This window comes from Rana temporaria, chromosome 1 (genome assembly GCF_905171775.1).
Source record: "Rana temporaria chromosome 1, aRanTem1.1, whole genome shotgun sequence".
Taxonomy (NCBI): Eukaryota; Metazoa; Chordata; class Amphibia; order Anura; family Ranidae; genus Rana; species Rana temporaria.
The window spans coordinates 346,335,878-346,360,583 of record NC_053489.1 but is presented as its reverse complement, the minus strand read 5'-3'; the positions used below and the strand labels follow the sequence as shown (position 1 = coordinate 346,360,583).

Below are 24,706 nucleotides of genomic sequence, written 5' to 3'. Positions count from 1 at the left end.
AGCACCTGTGGGTTTAACCATTTTTATTTTTGTTTATAATTCTCCTACATATTTTTGCTAATAGGTGTCCCTCATTCCCATCTCAGAAAGTTGGGAGGTATGCCTCTATCCATCCCACGGTCCCCCTGTCCATCCCACGGTCCCCCTGTCCATCGCACTGCCCCTCTGACTACTCTGTGCCCCCCACTCAGTTGTTCTTCTTGATGCCTAGGGCCCACTTTTGATCTTGCGCATGGGCCGCTGATTTCATACGCCCCTGCCCCCAAAATCTGCAAAAAAAATGGGGGGGGGGGGGGGTCCCTGAATGGCAGTTTGGAAATGTGGTCACCCTAGCCGCAGTATAATGACAGCAGCTGATCGGCAAGCGGTTATTAAACCGTTAATAAAACGGTGTACATATATTGTGCGATATAAAAACTTGTGACAACCATTTTATTCGACAGAGCCTGTTTTCAGAAAATATGTAATGTTTGGGGGATCTAATTCATTTTCTAGCACAAAAAAAAAATGCATTTTTTTTTTTTACCTATATGATAAAAATGTCAGAACTGGCCCAGACTGGAAGTGGTTAAATTGTATTGAAAGCAGCCAGAGAAATCGAATTTGCAGGAGTGGTCAGAAATGTCAGCTAACACTCTGCCTCACTACAGCTTTCTTTCAACCACAAGCTCCATTTTAGCTTTATGCAGCAATTCAAAAAACGACAACTTTATAGAGCACTCGCAATATATTTAGCTATTGAAAGCCCTTTTCCTTTTTCTCTGCAACCATCACGCACACAGTGCAAGAACTGGGCGTGTCATATGCAAATATAATCACATGGTCCACGATAGCAAATCACACGGAGCGCCCATTTAACAAGCGTTACGCCGATTGAAGCGTTGTCGGCCATCTTGGACTCGGGAGAAGAACAACTCACTAATTTGCGCTCTTTTAAATTGTTATAATCACACAAGCGGGAGGTCTGAAACCGCCTCGTTCATCGTACTACTGACACGGGGAGGTTTAAAATACACCGGTAATTTCTCAGTGCGAAAGAGCAGCTGCCAAGCCTAGGAACGTTCCTGAAAGAAACACACCAAGGCGGAGGGAGCGGGCAACGATGGTTCAATCCTGTTCTGCCTACGGCTGCAAGAACCGCTATGACAAGGATAAACCTATCTCTTTTCACAAGTGAGTACCGAGCGAGCAGCGTGCACCGTATCTGTTTAGGCTAACAGTTGAAACTAGTGCTGGTCCCCGCAAATCTAGAACCGCGCATGCGCTGTTACACCAAGCCGCTCCTTCGAGGAGTGCGCGAGAGCTGGTGACGAGGAGGAATGCGCGCTCCCGCTTATTCTAATATTTGTCACTGTCACACCTCTCACCCCTAACCCTGTTATCTTTATGCCTGTCTGATTAACTTGGCGCAGCTATGAGAGCAAGGAACATGTCACATGGCTGCTTTCTGCTGCAGGGATACAGAATAACAAAAAACATGCATGTTATTATGGCTACTTTCACGCGGAGCGCGCTTTTCAGGCGTTTTTGTGGTAAAACTAGCACCTGAAAAGCGCCTTTCAAGCACGCCAGTGTGAAACATGGAGTGCTTTCACACTGGGGCGCTGCGCTTGCAGGACGAGAAAGAAAGTCCTGTAAGCAGCATCTTTGGGGCATTGCAGTGAATTCCCTGCTCCTAAAACGCTCCTGCCATTTAATGGCCAGCACTGCCGACGCGCATCCAAAGTGCTTTGACAGCGGCGCCTTTAACCCTTTGAGTGGCCGGTTTTAACCCTTTGTTTGCCCGCTAGCGGCTGTAAAAACCGTCCCGCTAGCGGCCAAAAAGCATTGCAAAGATGACAGTACCGCCAACGCCCCAGTGTTAAAGTACTCTAATAAAAAGTAAGGCATATGTTTTGCTGTTAAAGCGGACCATGAGGTAGAATGCAAGGACAGCTTATTACATTAACAGTCCTTTCACATTGGGGTGGTGGGGCGCGGTAGCGGTAAAGTGCTAGTTTTAGGGCCGTTTAAACGCTGTTATAGTGATATTCGAGCGGAGCCACAGACCTTCCTTTAAAGGAGACACTTTTGGTCTGGAATCCTCTGCCACAGTATTCAGCACCCGGATCTCTCCAACTCAACTTTAATAGAACATTGAATCTGATAGGCGACCACCGTCAAACCTCAGTGTATAGTGCATCCTTCGATTGAAGTTTCCAGGCCTTCTCCCAAGATACCAGCCTCTTGCATGGTCCTTTCCAGGATAGGCCCTCCCCCTGGCTTCCTTCATCAAGCGGCTTCCTCCCTCGGGACGGACAGCACAGGATCACCTTGACAAACGCAGGCCCCAGTCTGACTACTGGGCCTGCCAGGCAAAGTCTTGACTCCGGACCAACATGGTCCTGGAATCGGGATGCAGGATACGCATCCGAGGCCAAGCGGGCCGCGAGGCGCGTGGGACGGCAGACCCCTGCCAATGGCGTCTGTCACTTAATACCCCTCCCCAGCATGCACAGCGGAACGAACACTACCACTGCTTGGCTGCCGAGGGGCAACACCCATTACACCTTGACACAGCTGCTGCCACCCTTGGCCTGACAGGGCAACAAAACCCAGGCGAACAATGGTGGTTACTCCCAGCACAGCCATGGCTGGAACAGAGGCTAAATTGCCCATAATTACACTTGTCTGAGCCAATTAACGACTCAGACCCCATCCTAAATTTACAGCAGCGCCTGATCAACAGGAGCAGGGTGCTACATACAGTTAGGAAATAATTCAGGCCTTTCTTAAAGCAATCTACTGAGCTGGCCAGAACCACCTCTGCATGGAGTCTATTCCACATGTTCACAGCTCTTATGCCCTGTACACACGATCGGTTCATCCGATGAAAACAGGCCGATGGATTTTTTCATCAGATATCCGATAAAGCTGAATTTCATCAGTCGTGCCTACACACCATCAGTTAAAAAACCGATCGTGTCAGAACGCGGTGACGTAAAACACAACGACGTGCTGAGAAAAATTAAGTTCAATGCTTCAGAGGATGCGTCAAATTAATTCTGAGCATGCATGGATTTTTAACCGATGGATTTTCCCACAGACGATCGTTTTTTTTTTTTTTCTATTGTTTTTTTTTAACCATCAGATAATTTTAAAACAAGTTCCTAGTTTTTTTTACCAATGGATAAAAAACCGATGGGGCCCCCACACGATCGGTTCGTCTGATGAAAACGGTCCATCAGACACACGAACCGGTTGTGTGTATGCGGCAAAACCTTTCCGTTTTTGGAGATGAAATCTCTTTTCCTCTAGACGTAAAGAGTGCCCCCTTGTCCTCAGTGTTGACCGTAAAGTGACTAACTCAACACCAAGTCGACTGTATGGACCTCTTATATATTTGTACATGTTGATCATATCCCCCCTTATTCTCCTCTTCTCCAGAGTGAATAAATTCACTTCCTCTAATCTTTCCTCATAGCTGAGCTCCTCCATGCCTCTTATCAGTTTGGTTGCCCTTCTCTGCACTTTCTCCAGTTCCCTGATATCCTTTTTGAGAACTGGAGCCCAAAACTGATGAGGTCTTACTAATGATTTGTACAGGGGCAAAACTCGCTCTTGCGCTCTCTCTCTCTCTCGCTTTGGAAACCGCAGCTTGGCATTGCATGCTCGTTTTTGTCACCTTTTTAAAGTGTAAAGGCTTATCAATACATTGTTGGATATGTAAAAAGGAAAAAAGTCTGGGGTTTAATTCCTCTTTAACCACTTGCCGACCGCCGCACAACTATGTACGTTGACAACATGGCACGGGCAGGCAGACTGGTGTACAGGTACGTCCCTTTAAATCTGCCGCCCAGCGTGCGGGGGAGCGAGCCCGCCGCGTACCTTGCGAGTGCGGCCGTGGGTCCCAGGAACTCTATGTTCCCGGGAGGCCCGCGATTGAGGTCGGCAAGGGCAGAACAGGGGAATGCCTTTGTAAACAAGGCATTCCCCCCCCCCTATCCTGCCTAGTGACACTGTCACTGATGACCATTCCCCCAAGATTGTGAACGGTCATCAGTGACATGTCAGGTGTAGCCACGCCCCCTAACAGTAAGAATCACTCCCTAGGGAACACTTAACCCCTGCAGCGCCACCTAGTGGTTAACCCCTTTACTGCCAGTTTAATTTTTACAGTAATCTGTGCATTTTTATAGCCCTGATCGCTGTAAAAATGACAATGGTCCCAAAATGGTGTCATAAGTGTCCACCATAATGTTGCAGTCTCGCTAAAAATCGCTGATCACCGCCATAAATTTTTTTTTTTTTTTTATAGAAAAATGCCATAAAACGGTCCCCTAATTTGTAGAAGCTATAACTTTTGCGCAAACCAATCAAACCCTTATTTTGTAGAAGAATACGTACCGGCCTAAACTGTGGAGAATTTTATATATATATATATATATATATATATATATATATATATATATATATATATATATATATATATATATATATATATATATATTTATTATAGCAAGAAGTAAAAAATATTGCATTTTTTCCCCCCCCCAAAATTGTCGCTTTTTTTTTTTTTTTGTTTATAGCGCAAAAAATAAAAATCGCATAGGTGATCAAATACCACCAAAAGAGAGCTCTATTTGTGGGGGAAAAAAGGACGTGAATTTTGTTTGGGAGCCACGTCGCACGACCCTCGTCGCACGAGATCTGTCAGTTAAAGCGACACAGTGCCGAATCGCAAAAAGTGGCCCGGTCATTGACCACCAAAATGGTCCGGGGCTGAAGCGGTTAATATCACTTTAAAGGGTTAGTTCACCTTTACCAAAAGAACTGCCTATGCTTTGACCAATGTTGAATGATGCCCTTGCTTTAGGTGTATGCCATTTATATACCTTATTAAAGGATCACTAAAGGATTTTTTTTTTTTTTAGCTAAATAGCTTCCTTTACCTTACTGCAGTACTGGTTTCATGTCCTCGTTCGTTTTTGCTTTGAAGTTGCTGTAATTCTGCTGTGATCTCCACACTTCCTGCTTGTCTGGCTCCTTATAACCACAGTGCTGGGAGCTTTTCACTGTAGATCTAAGCTGTCATTACTGTGTGTCTAAAACTTAACAGAACCAATCAGATTCATTTTAAAAACAAAACACTGCCCTGGATTTGTTTGTTTTTGTTCTGTGTGTCTTTAGTTCACAGGAACATGAAGCCAGTTTAAAAGTGAAACTAACCTGTAGGCACATTATAGGATTGATTTTTATCTATTTGTAATCATTTTTAAAAGGAATCCGTTAACTTGTATGTCTCTACACCCTGTAAACAGTCATTTCAGAAAAAATGTTTTTTTCCTTTAGTGACCCTTTAAGCTTGACTGGAAAACTCCTAGGACATTGCTTATGTACATCCAAAGAGTAAACAGTTAATCAGAAGCTGATGGCTACTACTGCAGCCATCAGCTAGTGCTCTGCTTGTTCAGCCGACTTGAAGGTGAAAGCCGCAAGTCGCTTTCAAACCCCCCCCCCCCACACACACACCTGCTGGTGGCAGCCCTTGTGGTTCCTGGGCTCTCCTGCCGCCTTCAGAGTGGAGAGTGGTGTGAGAGTTGTCATATGTAAACAAACCGGAAACAACAATGATTTTGTCACTTCTGGTTTCAGATCCACCATTTCCTAGCCAGTACAGCCAGGGGATACATCTAACCGTGCAGATCTGTGCTTGGTTAGATAGTGTGAAGGGCAGGGGAGACATTGGGTTCTTTTGCCCCAATGCTATCACATGGGGTTTATTAGCACACATGCACAAACGTAAGTCTGGGTTACGCATACGTATGTGAACCACGGTCGCAACACACTTGTGACGTATCGACACGAACGTCAGAGTGAGAGAAATAATTCGACCATAAGAGCTCCTGGTTAACTCTAAATTGATGAGCTGTAAAGGCTTTTAAAGCATCATCTATGGAGATTTTTGGGTATCGTAGTATTTTACGATATCACAGGCGCATACAATTGTAAGACTTGCCATGTTTAGTATCTATTTACTTGATGCAAGCCCATTTTTTATATTTTACAAAAAAAAATTGTATTATATTGTGTTAGTGAAATAACATCCATTTTATTATATTTCTTCCCTGAAAATGTGTTTATTAACCACTTCCAGAACGCTGTACGACTATATACGGCCTGCTGCCACAACCGAGGTATCTATCTTTACTGTCAGCGGTTCTGGTAACGATAACGGTGGTCTTGCGGCGGATTCGCCGCGAGATCGCCGTTATCGGTGGCGGGAGAGGGCTCCCCCTCCCGCGCCCTCCGCCGCTTACCGGAGCCGTCGGTAGCGGCGGAGGAGATCGCGACCGTTCGGGAGCTGAGCGGGGACGAGACTGAAGGAAAAATCTCCTTCGCCCGTCCCCATAGCTCGGCTGGGCAGAAGTGACGTCAAAACGTCAGTCCCGCCCAGCCTCTTAAAGAAACATTTTTTTTTTTTGTCATTTGAAAAAATTACATTTTCCAATATTTTTTTTTTTTTTTTTTTTTTGCATTTTAGTCTAAATATAAGATCTGAGGTCTTTTTGACCCCAGATCTCATATTTAAGAGGACCTGTCATGCTTTTTTCTATTACAAAGGATGTTTACATTCCTTGTAATAGGAATAAAAGTGATCATTTTTTTTTTTTTTCCAGTGTAAAAAATAATAAAATAAATAAAAATAAATAAGGAAAAAAAAAAAAAATTTTTTAAAGCGCCCCGTCCCGACGAGCTCGTGCGCAGAAGCGAACGCATACGTGAGTAGCGCCCGCATATGAAAACGGTGTTCAAACGACACAAGTGAGGTATCGCCGCGATCGTTAGAGCAAGAATTATAGCCCTGGGCCTACTCTGTAACTCAAAAAATGCAACCTCTAGAATTTTTTAAACGTCGCCTATCGAGATTTTTAAAGGTAAAAGTTTGACGCCATGCCACGAGCGGGCGCAATTTGTAAGCGTGACATGTTGGGTACCATTTTACTTGGCGTAACATTATCTTTCACAATATATAAAAAAATTGGGCCAAATTTATTGCCGTCTTATTTTTTAATTCAAAAAAGTGATTTTTTTCCAAAAAAAGTGCGCTTGTAGGACCGCTGCGCAAATATGGTGTGACAAAAAGTATTGCAATGATCGCCATTTTATTCTCTAGGGTATAAGAAAAAAATATATAATGTTTGTGGGTTTTAAGTAATTTTCTAGCAAAAAAAACTGTTTTTAGTCTTGTAAACACCAAATCTGAAAAACACCCAAAGTAGAGAAGTGGTTAAACAGTTGTGCAGATATTATGTGACATAAAAAATTGCAACCATCTTTTATTCTACAGGGCCTCTTTTTATTGCCAAAAATGAAGATTTTTACCTGTGTGCAAAATTGATAAACTTTTGCTCTAGCAACAAACTGGTTAACCGATTGCTGACTGTATACCTTATACTGCGGCAAGGCGGCTCTCCTGCATCAGATCAGGTGCTAGATACGTGATCCATCACTTTAGGGTGGGGGGTGTGCATGCGTGCCGCCGGTGACCCGACTGTGCTGTGATTATACACATGCAAGACCGACCAATGGATGACCGCTGGCTGTCGGGAAGATGCACAGGACAGAGCTCTGCCTAAGTAAACAAGACGGAGGGGGTTATTTATGAAAGGCAAATCCACTTTGCACTACAAGTGCAAAGTGCACTTGAAATTGCACTTGGAAGTGCAGTTGCTGTAAATCTGAGGGGTAGATCTGAAATGAGGGGAAGCTCTGCTGATTTTATGATCCAATCGTGTGCAAGCTAAAATGCTGTTTTCTATTTTCCTTGCATGTTATCTACAGCGACTGCACTTTCAGTGCAATTTCAAGGGCACTTTGCACATGTAGCTTGCACTTGTAATGCAAAGTGAATTTGCTTTTCGTAAATAACCCCCAGAGCCATGTCCTGTCAGCGGGGAAATAATGGGTTTTCTTTTCCCGCAAAGCAGGGAAAAAAATCCATTCCTTCCCTTAGTAAAAGCAGCACATATAGTACACCAAGCACACATTTAACCCTTTGATCACCTGGATGTTTAACCCCTTCCCAGCCAGTGTCAGTACAGTGACCGTGTATATTTTTAGCACTGATCACTGTATTAATGTCATTGGTTCCCAAAAAGTGTCAGTGTTCGATCGGCTGTCAATATTGCAGTCCCGCTATAAATCGCTGATTACCACCGTACTAGTAAAAAAAAAAAAACTCCAGTTTGTGTATATGACTATTCTGTGACTGAATTCCCTATGCTCCCCAAATGTTACTTTACTCATCTGTCGTAGCGCCGGTTCAGAGCTTACACAGGGATAATGACAAGTGACAGTATTTGGGCCCATTGATTGGCTACCAGATGTGAGAACTTCATTATGGGAGGTGGTCTCATGCCCAACCCATACCCAAAAATGAATTATTTCATCTTAAAATCACTATGGTCTTCATCATGCACCACGTTTCAGAATGTAATTCATACAAAAAAGGAGCAGATCTATAAACATTCTTCCATGGAAAACAGATGATTCCTGTTTTGTGCTGCACTCTGTAACTTATTAAATCATATTGAATTTTTATTTATAGTGCATTTATTCTCTACCTCCTCCACAGGTTTCCACTAACAAGACCTATCCTGTGTAAGAAATGGGAAGTTGCAGTTAGGAGGGCAGACTTTAAGCCTACTAAATATAGTAGTATCTGCTCTGACCACTTTACGCCAGACTGCTTTAAAAGAGCCTGTAATAATAAACTTCTAAAGGACAACGCAGTTCCAACTGTGTTCTCTTACACAGAGAAGCCAACAGTAAGTTACCTTTATGCACTCTCATAACTGATTTTGTCTTGCTTGTCTCAGTTGGTTATTAGAGAGTTTATGAAGACTTATTCAGATCTATGCATTGTGGTAATGCGGTGTAAAATGCTTGTTACTTCTGTGCATGTACAGTTGCAGCCATAATGTCCATGTGTTTGACTTTTTCATATATATATTTGCCTGGTCTTGTGACCTGCTGGGTATTTTTCTTTCTCAGTCTTCTCCCAGGAGTGGTTGGTCCGTGATGATGTAGAGAGCAGGGCTAATATGATGACATTGGCTGTAATCTGGATCAAAACACTGTAAGGGGGCCATTGACACACCGCATTTAGTCTTCTGTCTACTGGGCTGAGTGATGCTGGGAGTCTTCAACCCAGAAGCCTGAGGACATCTTCTAGTGAACAGACGTAGACTGCCTGGGGGACATTTAATTTTTATATATATATATATATATATATATATATATATATATATATATATATATATAATTGTAAGGGGGTTAGCTCGGTAGCGGGGGGGGGGGTGTGACTCTCTGGATGGGTTCACTACACACAGAACTATACAGAAAGGCAGTCGAAGACGGTTGAAAACAAAGATTTTGGTTTATTCTTCCATCTTGCTGGAAACAAGTGTAAGCATCCAAACAGCTTAAACAAAATCAAACATAAAATAAACCCCGGCCACTTGGGGCATCTACCTTCACCACACAGGAACCTATTGCTGGGCAGACACTGCTGGTCATATCGCAGGAAAACCATAGTCTTTTTGATTTTTATCACACAGAAAAATCAACAGCACCTCAAAAAAGCCTCAGGATGCAGCAATCAGTAGTAATCCTCTGGATTACTTATATAGGCCTTAATTGCCTCATTCTGAACAGCTGACGTTTTCCAACACCCTTAAATCTTTCTGGCTACTTCTGCAGCCGACACCCTATAATAATTGGTGTATTGTTTCTCCTGTCTGTGACAACACCCACAGATTTACCTGACTTCCTGTCACAATATATATGTAGCACTAACCCCCGAAGGAGCTGCTGAATGTTTTGGGTGGCATGTTACCTCCTATCTTCTCGCTGTCTAGGGTGAAAATGAGTCCAAGATATTCAATGTCCACACAATGCACTTGTTCTGTAATTTATCGGTAGAAAAGAAGTTAAAGGGTTGGAAGGGTAGGTAGGTTCAGGTGAATAGTCACAGATAGGAAACACTCCTGGTTCCAGAATACACGGTTCCTTTCGTCGCCACTCTAGCCAGAGTGGGTATTGCTCACCCGGATAGGTCCCTCTCACTGGCCTAGCAGCCTGAATGGCGCACGGAATAAAGTACAGTCTCTGCCACAGACTTTCTTTATAAGGAGACACTTTTGGTCCGGAATCCTCTGTCACAGGATTCAGCACCCGGATCTCTCCAGCTTACCTTTTAATAGAACGTTGAATCTGATAGGCGACCACCGTCAAACCTCTCAGTGTATGGTGCATCCTTCGATGACGTTTCCAGGCCTTCTCCCAAGATACCAGCCTCTTGCATGGTCCTCTCCAGGATTGGTCCTCCCCTGACTTCCTTCATCAAGTGGCTTCCTCCTGCAGGACAGACAGCACAGGATCACCTTGGCAAATGTAGGCCCCAGTCTAGCTACTGGGCCTACCAGGTGAAGTCTCAACTCCGGACCAACGTAGTCCCGAAGTCAGGATTCAGGAACGTGCACCCCAGGCCAGGTGGGCCAGGAGGCGCGAAGGACGGGCCCCCGCCAATGGCGTCTGTCCCTTAAGTACCCCTCCCAGCATGCACAACGGTGAAACCACTCCCACTGACTCGCAGCCGAGGGGGACACCCAATACACCCTGACTATGCTGCTGCCACCCTTGGCCTGGGGTGGTAACAACACCCCAGGGCAAGCAATGGTGGAAACTCCAGCACAGCCATGGCTGGAACAGAGGCTAAATTGCCCATAATTACACTTGTCTGAGCCAAACAACGACTCGGGTCCCCTTTAAATTTACAGCAGCGCCTGTTCAACAGGAGCAGGGTGCTACATATAAATAAAAAAATTAGCCAAGAGTTGGGCTTTAACAGATTAATGTAAATTCATTAATGCACCACAACACAGTGTAGAAATGTGAATAGTGTGAAAGAGAGGTATATCCATGCCTCAGTCTCACATGCAAACAAAGGATCCATAATTTCCTCGTTGGTACAGAAAGAAAAGAGTTGCGCTTTTTGAGAAGGGTGTCTAAATATTCAGCTTGGGAAACTGTTGAATTGTGTATATGTTTTAACCTAATTTACTGGGTGCTGGTCAGTTAGAGCTGTGATGTGACCGAAGATGGATAGTTTATTTTTGGACAAAAAAATAAATATTGGAAGGTTCCCTAAAAATTCTGAATAAGTTGGGACAGTGGATTAATTTTACCTGATGTTAGTGTAGCACTACCCCCGCAGGAGCTGCTGTTTAGTTTTGGTCTGCCGCTACCCCACTGTTCTCCATGTTGGCTCAGAATCTAGGGTTAATCAAATTTCAAAAACACGGTTGCCAGTCACTGAGTCTTTTCCAAAGGCTTTTTATTCAACCCGTTGACAGAACAAGGGGAATGGAGGGAGAGGGAATGTTCAGGTAACTTTCTGTAGATCAATGAAACCTTGAGAACCCTGAGACAGGTACACTCACTGTCGTTGGATCTTGCTCACCCGGACAGGCCTCTGTCACAGACCTGGCAGCCGGAATGATGCACGAACAGTCAAAAGGTAAAAGTCCCTGCCACAGACCTTAAAGTAACAATAGCTGCTGAATGATCCTCTGCCACAGGATCCAATAAGCAGAATTTTCCTCAGTAAACTCGGTTGCACAGTATGAAAGTCCCTTTAAGCCGACCCGGCAATACTGTGAAGCAGATAGGTCAGGATGCGTCCTCCAACTGAGGTACCAGGCTCCTCTCGAGATACAGCTGGAAGCTGGTGTCCTCTCAAAGAAGAATCCTCCCCCGGTTCCTTCAGTTGACCAGCTTCAGGACAGACGACATAGGATCACCCTCGTGCCAGTAGGCCCCAGATTGCAACTGGAGGTAGGACCAGAAGCTAAGCTTCGGGTCAGCCGTCCCCAAGGCAGAAGAGGAACTGTCACATTCCCCAGGTCAAGGTGACCATGAGGTGAGAGAGTGAGGAAAATGGCGTCCGCCCCTTAATTTCAATATTTCTTTATTGAAAGTTTAACATGGCAAATTACATCAAATCAACAAAGCAATAGGCTGACTCATCGTCAATTTTAGGTAACACAATTAAGAAGTATTCAATCTCTATGTATTGGAAAACTTTAAAATAGTTAGACAGTGTAATCTACTAATAGTTTCAATGCTTATAATCCATATTAGTGAGAGTTTTTCGTATACCACCTTTAAGCAGTAATGTGAAAAATATACTACAGCGCTAATTAAATAATCAATTCCACGTGCACCTAAATAAAAAAACAAATAATATAGCTGCTATCTTGAGTGATACCAAATCCAAACAGTGAAACATATAAAATATAGATGCGCTAATATTAACTTAAAAGGTGATAAAACGTACAAAGAAAAACTAATCAGGGAGAATACTCCATAAACTGTGAATTACTAATATGTCCTTAATTAGTGCACAGTGATTAGCAGGATTCCATGCAGGGAAAAAATCACTCTCTTCAATCTGAATGCTAATCCAGCCCTCCACCGCTGTGATCAGATGATACAGGCACTCACAGACAGGGATTGCATGAAAGAAAAGAGAAAAAATCTCATTGCGCAATATTCGATGACAGATCAAAAAATGTAATCAGAGCATTGACATATGCACTCACGAATCCCGGCTTTCAGTAAAGCATGAAAACACCACTCAGTATGTTGTTTCCTCAGCTCGATCCGATGCACTCGGATTCGATCGCAGGCTCCTCCCTACGCGTTACGTCACAGGCACGCGACTTACTCATGGGTTCATACGTTATGAGAATGGCTTGGAGTTTAGATAGCCTTCTCATTGACAGCGTTTACATTAGTGTGAGCAACCAAAGGGAAAGACAAACATCATTGCGGCAAAACTTTACTCACATAGCTGAATTCTAGTGAGATCAAATGTCGATGCATAGACACACATAATTTTAATAAACAAATTTAAAAAAATGTAATTGATATAAAACTTTAAAAACATTCTATGTTGTTTGCTATGCGAATGGTGCATTTGCATTTGCATTTGCATATGCAATCTACTGCCCTCTTGTGGCCAGATATACAACAAGCATAGAATAAGTAGATGAACATTTAAAAATACAATTAAATAGATGCATCAACACTATTCAATATTATCAATAAAACATATAAAACCATCAAAAATATGTAATAAAAATTGTACTAAAGAGTTAAAAGATTATTACTATAATAACAGTAATAAAAACCATCATAATGAATAAAAATCAATATATATTAATAAAATTAATTATTAATACAAAACCAAGAGTATGTTTACGAATTGGAAATGAAGCAATTTAAATCAAATTCGATATTAAGGCCATTGGGAGATAGAGTCTGCATCTCATGTATCCAGCGAGACTCAGTTTTACTTAATTCCCTTACTTTATGACTGCCCCTCCAGTGTGGAGTGTATTTGGCAATGGCCCAAAATTTCATTTCCTTGGGATTGTTGTGGTGGCATAGATCAAAGTGCCGAGACACATTGTGTTTGGGGAAGGCTTTTTGGATATTTTGGACATGTTCTCTGATGCGCTTCCACATTGGGCGCTTCGTGCGTCCAACATATTGGAGTGAGCAAGAGCACTCCAATACATATACTACCCCTTCAGTCCTACACGTGATCAGATCCTTTATGTTGTATTCCTTCTGAGTCACTGTAGATTTGAATTTAGAACATTTTTGTCCATTGAAATTGGTTTGCCTACACGCAAAACATCGTTTACATGGAAAAAAAAACTTTTCCTTGGTAAAAAGTGAGTAAATTGTTTCTCACTGGTGGGTCAGGAATATTTTTTGCCACCAAATCCCTTAAAGTTGGTGCTCTTCTGTACACCACCCGTGGGTAACTCGGTAAAATTCCCTGTAGCTGTCTGTCTGCTTTCAAAATTGGCCAGTGTTTCTTTATAATAGCTTCAAGTTGCTTGTGTTGGGTGTTATAATTTAGAATTATGGGTAATTCAGTTTCCAGCCTTTTTGTCTTGATTTTGTCTTGTGTTAGAGAGGTACGTGGAGTTTCATACACCTTTTGTATTTGTTCCATTATAAAGTCCTTGTTATACCCTTTATCAATAAATTTTTTTCCGATCGTTTTAGCTTGATCCAAAAATACCTCAGGGTCTGAGCAATTCCTGCGAATCCTTAGCATTTGACCCTTTGGTATATTGATTAGCCACGGGTCATGGTGGCAGCTATCCACAGGGATATAGCTGTTCCTCTGGACCGGCTTAAAGTGTGTTCTAGTTTTTAGTTGTTGATTGTCTATAGTAATCTCTAAATCAAGGAACTGAATAGTAGTGTTGCTCAAAGTGTAGGTGAGTTTTATGTTCTTCTGGTTATCATTTAATTTCTCAAAAAACTGAGTTAGGGTATTCTCATCCCCCTTCCAAATGATGATACAGTCGTCTATAAATCTTCTGTAGAGTATGAGCTGCTCCGGCATACCTTCATATATGGACGACTCCTCCCACTCAGACATGTACACGTTGGCTACACTCGGTGCATATTTAGCACCCATTCCTATACCATTCAGTTGCCGGTAATACTCTGATTTATGCCAGAAGTAGTTGTGCTGTAGCCCATATGCAAGACATCTCAAAATAAACCTTTTTTGTTTCGATATGAGATGACCAAAACTGTTCAATGCCCATTTTGTGGCCCCAATGGCTTCTTCATGGTTTATCACAGTATACAATGAGGCCACATCAGCTGTGGCCAACAAGTAACCACAATTAGGTTCCAGTACTGTGCTCTCAAGGATCTGTATTAAATGCTTTGTGTCCCTGAGGTAAGCCCTAGTTTGGGGCACTAACGGCTGAATAAATCTATCCACATACTCCCCTAGGCGTGAGTTGATGGATTGAATCCCATTGATAATGGGACGTCCAGGGGGTTTCTCAGGATCCTTGTGGACTTTGGGAACAGTATATATAATGGGTACTCGGCACACCTCAGGTATTAGGTATTTAGCTTCTCTTTTGTTCAGCACTCCTTTTTCTTTTCCTCTATAGATCAAGTCAACTAGCTCCTCCTTGTATTCTCCTGTCGGATTGGAGCGTAATTTGATATAGGTATTGGTGTCCTCGAGTTGCTTGGCCAATTCTTCATAGTAATAGTCTTTGGCGAGGACCACAATGGCTCCACCCTTATCGGCTGGTCTTATTATAACCTCTTTGTTTTCTTCCAACATCTTAATACCCTTATGTATGGCCATGGGGTTCGGTAACTTCTTCACTTTAAGTTGGTCCAAATCTTTCAGTACCATCTTTGAAAAGACCTCAATATGTTGATTATTTACAACTTGCGGGTTGAACAGTGATTTGTTTCTCAACTGACTATGTTCAACCCTTCCTGGCATATTAGGTACAGCCTGATACGTTATTGGCTGTGTTAGCATGTATTTCTTGATGTTTAGTTTGCGTGTAAACTTTTTGATGTCTACATAAGTATCAAATTTGCTCAAATTCCGCTTAGGGGCAAACTTGAGACCCTTATCAAGTGTTATCAATTCTGTTGGGCTTAGGTCTATCCCACTTAGATTGATAATGCCTTCTCCTATTCTAGTTTTCTTCTTTTTGTGTCCCCCTCTGCATCCCCTCTTCGATTTGGGCTTCGGCACTCCCTTTGACGCGTGGGTGAGGACCTCTCCTCCCGGCGATACTCTAAAAAAGATGAGGAACGTATCAGGCTGTACCTAATATGCCAGGAAGGGTTGAACATAGTCAGTTGAGAAACAAATCACTGTTCAACCCGCAAGTTGTAAATAATCAACATATTGAGGTCTTTTCAAAGATGGTACTGAAAGATTTGGACCAACTTAAAGTGAAGAAGTTACCGAACCCCATGGCCATACATAAGGGTATTAAGATGTTGGAAGAAAACAAAGAGGTTATAATAAGACCAGCCGATAAGGGTGGAGCCATTGTGGTCCTCGCCAAAGACTATTACTATGAAGAATTGGCCAAGCAACTCGAGGACACCAATACCTATATCAAATTACGCTCCAATCCGACAGGAGAATACAAGGAGGAGCTAGTTGACTTGATCTATAGAGGAAAAGAAAAAGGAGTGCTGAACAAAAGAGAAGCTAAATACCTAATACCTGAGGTGTGCCGAGTACCCATTATATATACTGTTCCCAAAGTCCACAAGGATCCTGAGAAACCCCCTGGACGTCCCATTATCAATGGGATTCAATCCATCAACTCACGCCTAGGGGAGTATGTGGATAGATTTATTCAGCCGTTAGTGCCCCAAACTAGGGCTTACCTCAGGGACACAAAGCATTTAATACAGATCCTTGAGAGCACAGTACTGGAACCTAATTGTGGTTACTTGTTGGCCACAGCTGATGTGGCCTCATTGTATACTGTGATAAACCATGAAGAAGCCATTGGGGCCACAAAATGGGCATTGAACAGTTTTGGTCATCTCATATCGAAACAAAAAAGGTTTATTTTGAGATGTCTTGCATATGGGCTACAGCACAACTACTTCTGGCATAAATCAGAGTATTACCGGCAACTGAATGGTATAGGAATGGGTGCTAAATATGCACCGAGTGTAGCCAACGTGTACATGTCTGAGTGGGAGGAGTCGTCCATATATGAAGGTATGCCGGAGCAGCTCATACTCTACAGAAGATTTATAGACGACTGTATCATCATTTGGAAGGGGGATGAGAATACCCTAACTCAGTTTTTTGAGAAATTAAATGATAACCAGAAGAACATAAAACTCACCTACACTTTGAGCAACACTACTATTCAGTTCCTTGATTTAGAGATTACTATAGACAATCAACAACTAAAAACTAGAACACACTTTAAGCCGGTCCAGAGGAACAGCTATATCCCTGTGGATAGCTGCCACCATGACCCGTGGCTAATCAATATACCAAAGGGTCAAATGCTAAGGATTCGCAGGAATTGCTCAGACCCTGAGGTATTTTTGGATCAAGCTAAAACGATCGGAAAAAAATTTATTGATAAAGGGTATAACAAGGACTTTATAATGGAACAAATACAAAAGGTGTATGAAACTCCACGTACCTCTCTAACACAAGACAAAATCAAGACAAAAAGGCTGGAAACTGAATTACCCATAATTCTAAATTATAACACCCAACACAAGCAACTTGAAGCTATTATAAAGAAACACTGGCCAATTTTGAAAGCAGACAGACAGCTACAGGGAATTTTACCGAGTTACCCACGGGTGGTGTACAGAAGAGCACCAACTTTAAGGGATTTGGTGGCAAAAAATATTCCTGACCCACCAGTGAGAAACAATTTACTCACTTTTTACCAAGGAAAAGGTTTTTTTCCATGTAAACGATGTTTTGCGTGTAGGCAAACCAATTTCAATGGACAAAAATGTTCTAAATTCAAATCTACAGTGACTCAGAAGGAATACAACATAAAGGATCTGATCACGTGTAGGACTGAAGGGGTAGTATATGTATTGGAGTGCTCTTGCTCACTCCAATATGTTGGACGCACGAAGCGCCCAATGTGGAAGCGCATCAGAGAACATGTCCAAAATATCCAAAAAGCCTTCCCCAAACACAATGTGTCTCGGCACTTTGATCTATGCCACCACAACAATCCCAAGGAAATGAAATTTTGGGCCATTGCCAAATACACTCCACACTGGAGGGGCAGTCATAAAGTAAGGGAATTAAGTAAAACTGAGTCTCGCTGGATACATGAGATGCAGACTCTATCTCCCAATGGCCTTAATATCGAATTTGATTTAAATTGCTTCATTTCCAATTCGTAAACATACTCTTGGTTTTGTATTAATAATTAATTTTATTAATATATATTGATTTTTATTCATTATGATGGTTTTTATTACTGTTATTATAGTAATAATCTTTTAACTCTTTAGTACAATTTTTATTACATATTTTTGATGGTTTTATATGTTTTATTGATAATATTGAATAGTGTTGATGCATCTATTTAATTGTATTTTTAAATGTTCATCTACTTATTCTATGCTTGTTGTATATCTGGCCACAAGAGGGCAGTAGATTGCATATGCAAATGCAAATGCAAATGCACCATTCGCATAGCAAACAACATAGAATGTTTTTAAAGTTTTATATCAATTACATTTTTTTAAATTTGTTTATTAAAATTATGTGTGTCTATGCATCGACATTTGATCTCACTAGAATTCAGCTATGTGAGTAAAGTTTTGCCGCAATGATGTTTGTCTTTCCCTTTGGTTGCTCACACTAATGTAAACGCTGTCAATGAGAAGGCTATCTAAACTCCAAGCCATTCTCATAACGTATGAACCCATGAGTAAGTCGCGTGCCTGTGACGTAACGCGTAGGGAGGAGCCTGCGATCGAATCCGAGTGCATCGGATCGAGCTGAGGAAACAACATACTGAGTGGCGTTTTCATGCTTTACTGAAAGCCGGGATTCGTGAGTGCATATGTCAATGCTCTGATTACATTTTTTGATCTGTCATCGAATATTGCGCAATGAGATTTTTTCTCTTTTCTTTCATGCAATCCCTGTCTGTGAGTGCCTGTATCATCTGATCACAGCGGTGGAGGGCTGGATTAGCATTCAGATTGAAGAGAGTGATTTTTTCCCTGCATGGAATCCTGCTAATCACTGTGCACTAATTAAGGACATATTAGTAATTCACAGTTTATGGAGTATTCTCCCTGATTAGTTTTTCTTTGTACGTTTTATCACCTTTTAAGTTAATATTAGCGCATCTATATTTTATATGTTTCACCTTTAAGCAGTGTGTTGAAGTCCACAGAGAGAAAAATTCCCAGTGAGCAGAAAGAATCATAAAGAAAATAAAACAAATAACGAACAAAAAATAAACTCCCTCGCCAGAGCATACCCCAGACCCAATTCCATTGTCAATACTAACACTACAACATCAACATCAGCATACTCCTTTAGTCCTAGCAAACCATTCTAACCACGGCTTCCACAATGTATTCACTCTGTGGAAATACCCTTGTGCAGAGGCATACATCAGCTCATATGTGGCATGAGTGTGTGTGGAGGATATGACCTCTTGAATTGATGGGGGCAATTGTTGCTTCCAGTGGCGAGCTAGCACTAATCTAGCGCTCAACAGGATATGGGTAACTACTGTTCTGAAGGCAACCGGGAGATTGTCGATAGTTAAGGATAGAAGAGCTAGTCCCGGCTCCACTGGGATATCAAGTTTTAAGACAAGATAGAATAAATGGAACACCCCTGTCCAGTAACTGGATAAGGCGGGACAGGACCATAATGTGTGAAAGAGAGTACCCACCTCTCCACAATTCCTCCAGCATAAGGCCGAAGAGCAGGGAGCGAATTTAGCAATTCTAAACGGAGTCAGATACCACCTAAGCGATATCTTATGGGTCAATTCCCACAAGTTCACGCACTTGGTGGCCGCAAATGATATTTTGTAAGCTCTGCACCATTGTTCGGAGGTAAACTCAGCCCCCAACTCCCTCTCCCACGCAACCATTGATGAGGAATTGAAAAACACATCTTTGTTATTTAGCAGTAGATAAAACATGGAGATGCCCTTGGTTTTAACAATAGTAGTATAATAAAATCTCTTAACGAACCAGGGCAAAGAAATGGCTGCCACCTTGTTTGATCTAATGATGTGGGTCAACTGTAAATAAGTGTATATGTCTGTAGGAGTCAGGTTGAACTCTACCTGAAGGGACCGAAAGGTTTTTAGGGCGGGGCCCACCAATAAGTCTGTAATATCTCTGATACCCTTGTCCACCCATCCCCCCAATCCTCAGATCCGGTAAAACACAGGTCAAGCACTGCACTGGGAGGGGGAATGAGACGTTGGCTGTAGAGCCAAAGGGGGAGTTAACCAGTAAATCCCAAGCACTAAGAGATGCTAACACAGTATGGGATAGTTCCTTTTGGGATGGCATGTTAAAGCAATGAGCAAGAAGACGATAGTACAAGTTATGACCAGGTATCTGTGAGCTCTCCAATTCCACCCACCGCTTCTGCACTGATGTGGGAAACCAGTCTTTAATTTGAGCTAAGAGATTGGCTGTGTAATAATCTCTCAATAGCACCATCCCCACCCCCCCTACCCCTTTGGACTTAACCAATTTAGAGAAAGCGCACCTTGCCCTCTTACCCTTCCATAGGTATCTGTTTACGATAGATTGAGCTGTTTTGAAAAAGGAGTTGGGTACTGGTATTGGCAGCGTCCTAAAGAGATAAATTAATTGGGGAAGAACAATCATTTTGAACGCTGCCAATCTACCTGACCATGAGAGTTCCACCTTCGCTAAGTCTTGGAGTTTAGATCGTAATTTGTCGAGGAAAGGGACATAATTAGCTCCATATAGTTTAGCTGAGGAGGGTGTGAGGGTGATGCCTAGATAATTTATCCCATTGTGGTCCCGCATCCGCCCCTTAAGTACGCTCTCCCAGCATGCCCAGCAGTAAAGAAACTCCAACTAGGTTGGTTCTGGGAAAGGGCACCCAATACACTCTGACTGGCTGTAACTTCCAACACGGAACCAGAGGGGAAAACGACACCTGCTGGTACCTGTGGGAAATACACCGAACTTGGTCAAAGCTGAAGCAAAGGCCAATTTAGCCATAAAACACAAATCTGAAATAACTACATTTACACTAGCCTATTTATGAGCAGTGTAAAACTCACTCCTGCTAATAAAGCAGTTGATTTTCTGCTGGGCGAAAACTGTCTAGCAAAAGTGGCAAGGAGAGGGTTTTTCTGTTGTGCCACTGGTTGGGCACCCCTGGTCTAGAACAAGTAGTACAAAAGGTTGTAACTGTGGGAAATTAGATGATGGATGTTTCAGGTCACCTGAGTCAGGAGTGCACAGCTAAGGTAGTGGACCCTACGGCTGACTGCTGCGGATGAAACTCTGGGTGGTTCAGGAATCCAGGTCCACTGGAGCACCAACACGGATCCCACTGGGAGCTAGAGCATAAGATCCCCCAGATTCCCTAGAGTCTAAGAGTCAGCAGGTGTTCACCAGAGCCTCTAGTGGTGAGGATAGACTGCGCTGCAACTGGCTCCAGGTTGCGGCTGCCATCTCATGTAAACGATGGGCTACTGGAGGATAGCGAGGAAGCAGCAGTACAGGATGTGGGAGATTAGCTTGTGGGGATAGCCTATTCTGAATGATAGTCCGCAAGCAGGCACTTTCTTTTTAAGTCTGGCGGATGCCAGGTTTTATTTAAAAGGTTTGCAGGTTAAAAAATAAAGAAAACAATAAATTAAATCCTTGCCGTCCGGCGCTAACTAAACAAATAGTCTCCTCTCTATACAGTGCAGGGCTGGTCCCCGTCACCCACAAAACGTGCAGTAAAGCAAACCTTTCTTTAGTCCAACATTCAGCGCTCCCTTCACTCAGGTCCCTTCCTGAGTCTCAAAGTCAGAGCCCTGTTGTGCTCTCTTCCTGGTCTTTTAAAGTCCAGCTGATTGTGGACTGCAGTGGACCCAAACATCCGGACCGGAACCCTAGCCAGGCCCAGAGGCTGTAAAACCCGGGCCAGATTCCGGTTCAGTCTCTCATAATAGACTGTATGCGAGGTGAAATGTACCTATGATCATGTATCGCACCTCGCATTCCGTCACAAGGACAATAAAGTATAGTCAGAAGTTAAGCCAAAGGTCAGGGCAGCTAGCAGACAAGGATAGACAAAACACGCCAAAGGTTGGGGTTTCAAGCAGACAGGGATAGTCGCAGAACAAGCCAAGATTGGTTAAACGGAAGCCAAACACACAATATTGTTAGGGCAAGGCGGGCTTAGACAGGACAGTGTTAAATAGTGTATCCTGTGGAAAGGGAAAGGGGTGGGGACGAGCCCTGTGGCCCCCCCCACCCCAAAGCACCTGTCCCCATGTTGATGAGGACAGGGCCTCTTCCCGACAACCCTGGCCATTGGTTGTCGGGGTCTGCTGGAGGGGAGCTTATTGGAATCCGGGAGCCTCCTTTAAGAAGGGGGCCCCCAGATGCTGGCCCCCCACCCTAGGTGAATAAATATGGGGTACCCCTAGCCATTCACCTGGCGAAAAAAAAATGTAAACACGCTACACAGGGTTTTTAAAGTAATTTATTAGTCAGCTCCGGGGCCCCCCTCTCTTCTTTAGCTCTTTTATGAGGGGGGGGCCTGCTTCTTCAATGTCTTCTGCGGGGGGGGGGGGATTTGCCGGTCTTTACCGCCATCTGGTTCTCTTCCGCCGGGGGGGGGGGCCCCGTAGCTGACTAATGACTTTAAAAACCCTGTGTAGTGTGTTTGTTTTTTTCATTCACCTAGGGTGGGGGGCCGGCATCTGGGGGCCCCCTTCTTAAAGGAGGCTCCCGGATTCCGATAAGCTCCCCTCCCGCAGACCCCGACAACCAACGGCCAGGGTTGTCGGGAAGAGGCCCTGTCCTCATCAACATGGGCACAGGTGCTTTGGGGTGGGGGGCCACATGGCGCCCCCCTTCCCCAAAGCACTTACCCCCCCCCCCCCATGTTGAGGGCATGCGGCCTGGCACAGTTAAAGGGTCACTAAAGGAAAAAAAAAATTGCCTAAAATTAATGTCTGCAAGGTAGACAGACAGAATAGTGTAGTGATTCTGTTAAACAAGTAAATACCTATTAAATTCCTTCATCTATATCGCCTCCAGGATTCTAGTTTCTGTTCTCTCATTCACTTCCTGGTTTGCATCGTTTGTTCATGTAAGAACTACATTTCCCAGTATGAATTGCGGCACGCCCAGTAATTCACACCTCCTTGAAGTCTATCTAACATGTAGAGAGCGTCCTGCCGCACAGATGTAGTTCCCAGGAGGGGGTGAGCACGTTACTCACCACCGCAGTAAAGCCTCCCATCACGGTGGTGAGTAACAATCAGACAAGCAGGAAGTGAACAGAACAGAGAAGAAATAAAGCGACTTCTGAGCAAAAACGAACAATGGGGAAGTGAAAAGAGGAATGTCTGCAGGTAAAGGATGCTTATTATGAAAAAAATAAAAATAAATTCCTTTACAACCCTTTAAGGAGGGGGCGCTCGCTCGTCCCCACCGCTTTCCTGACCAGCCAGGCTGCTGCTCTGATACGGGTCTGGTATGGATTTTGGGGGGGACCCCACGCCGTTTTTTCCTTAAAATCCATAGCAGATCCAAGGGCCTGGTATGCTCCTGTAGGGGGAACCCATGTCGATGGCTGTGGAATTTCGCAGCTGGACGCATTGAGATCTATTTTTTTCTATCCGCATAAAACCGCAGGTAACCGTAGTGTGTGAATGATGTCATAGGAAAGCATTGTGTGCTTCTAGCTGCGGTAAAATCTGCAGCTAAAAGCACCATTCCATCCGTCCATGTGAAAGGGGCCTAATATCTAATGCCAAATGTATTTCCCATTGTGGCTCTTTAAAAATTTTCTCCTGGCTCCTAGACTGTCTTTTTTATTTTTTTATTTTATTTTTTTGTGTTTAATGCTTGAAAATTTGTAATCCTTGTATGATTTTTTTTTAATCCCATATTTTTTTTATTTTAATGTAGGGTGGGAACTCTGTGAAAAAGGAAGAGCGAAGTACACCTCCACCTCCTTCTATTCCTGAGATGGACCCTGCCATTGGATTATTGCTACCTCCTCCATACACACCCAGTCATATAGCAGTGATTTGTGACCACAATTACACAGTGGAAGATACAGTTCATCAGAGAAGGAGGATACAGCAGCTGGAAGAGCAAGTTGACAAACTCAGGAAAAAGCTCAGAATTGCAAATCAGAGGTGCAGAAGACAAGAACGCAGCCTGGAAAAACTTGAAAAAGAAGTTACCGATTACAGAAATGGAGCTGGTATCGTGCTTCTGCCCAGCAATTATTTTGAACTTTATAATGAAAATGAAACTGAAACCGCTGAAGCCCAAACAATTATCATCTGATTCTTTTAAATTGTTTGTTTGATCATAATATTGGATACATGACATGCAAATCCAAAAAATGTAGCTTGTCTTTTTTGCTTCTTAGAGGTTTTGATATGTTTTAGTAAACAGGCTTACATCAAATCCAGTTTTGTAAGGAATACTTGATGGTATGTCAACATTTGTTCGTTCGTTGATACATGGCAAAAAAATTTTTATTTCTTTTTGAACTTAATAAACATAATATGACATAAATGGGTGTATATATTTCTCAGTCTTGGACACTTCAGTTAAACCTATTATTTTATCAGTTAAGTAATTTAAATGTACGCAAAGTATTCATTATGGAGTATGCTTCCAAGGTTAGGTAGTAAGTAGTTGGCCAGCGTGCTTCTGTTTACCAGCAGTCATATATAAAGCAAATCTCAAAACGTTTTTATATATATATATATATATATATATATATATATATATAGCATGATTACCTGGCTTAATTTATAACCTCATTTACATTGGGGTTAACATACAGTATATAAACTGGAAACCATAATGCAAAAGTCCCATGTCCCACCATCCTTTACCCCCACCGCTTCTCTAACTACTTGTAGAGTTTAAAAAAAAGTACCGTATTTGCCAGAGATGGGATTTTAGCTTTGTTTTCTATGCCTTCATTTGGAAAATGGGTCATAAGTGGCTGCTTTGATACTTTTTAGCCAGTGATTGACAGATTAAAAACTGAATGAAAATTTGTGTCGATTGACAGGTTATTTTT

General features: G+C 42.8%; 1 protein-coding gene across 1 annotated transcript; it reads left to right on the top strand.

The window, feature by feature from the left end:
• The first annotated feature begins 824 nt into the window (after positions 1-824).
• On the top strand, positions 825-24,189 carry THAP1 (THAP domain containing 1). Its single transcript, XM_040361980.1, has 3 exons — positions 825-1,173; positions 8,618-8,810; positions 23,569-24,189. The coding sequence occupies exons 1-3, from the start codon at positions 1,103-1,105 to the stop codon at positions 23,953-23,955; spliced, it is 651 nt and encodes a 216-aa protein (XP_040217914.1). The 5' UTR covers positions 825-1,102; the 3' UTR covers positions 23,956-24,189.
• Positions 24,190-24,706: the final 517 nt, after the last annotated feature.

Coding starts and splice junctions, on each gene's coding strand:
- THAP1 (XM_040361980.1), top strand. CDS start 1,103: ATGGTTCAATCCTGTTCTGCCTACGGCTGCAAGAACCGCTATGACAAG. Junction 1,174..8,617: donor AAACCTATCTCTTTTCACAA/GTGAGTACCGAG, acceptor CCTCCTCCACAG/GTTTCCACTAACAAGACCTA. Junction 8,811..23,568: donor CTTACACAGAGAAGCCAACA/GTAAGTTACCTT, acceptor ATTTTAATGTAG/GGTGGGAACTCTGTGAAAAA.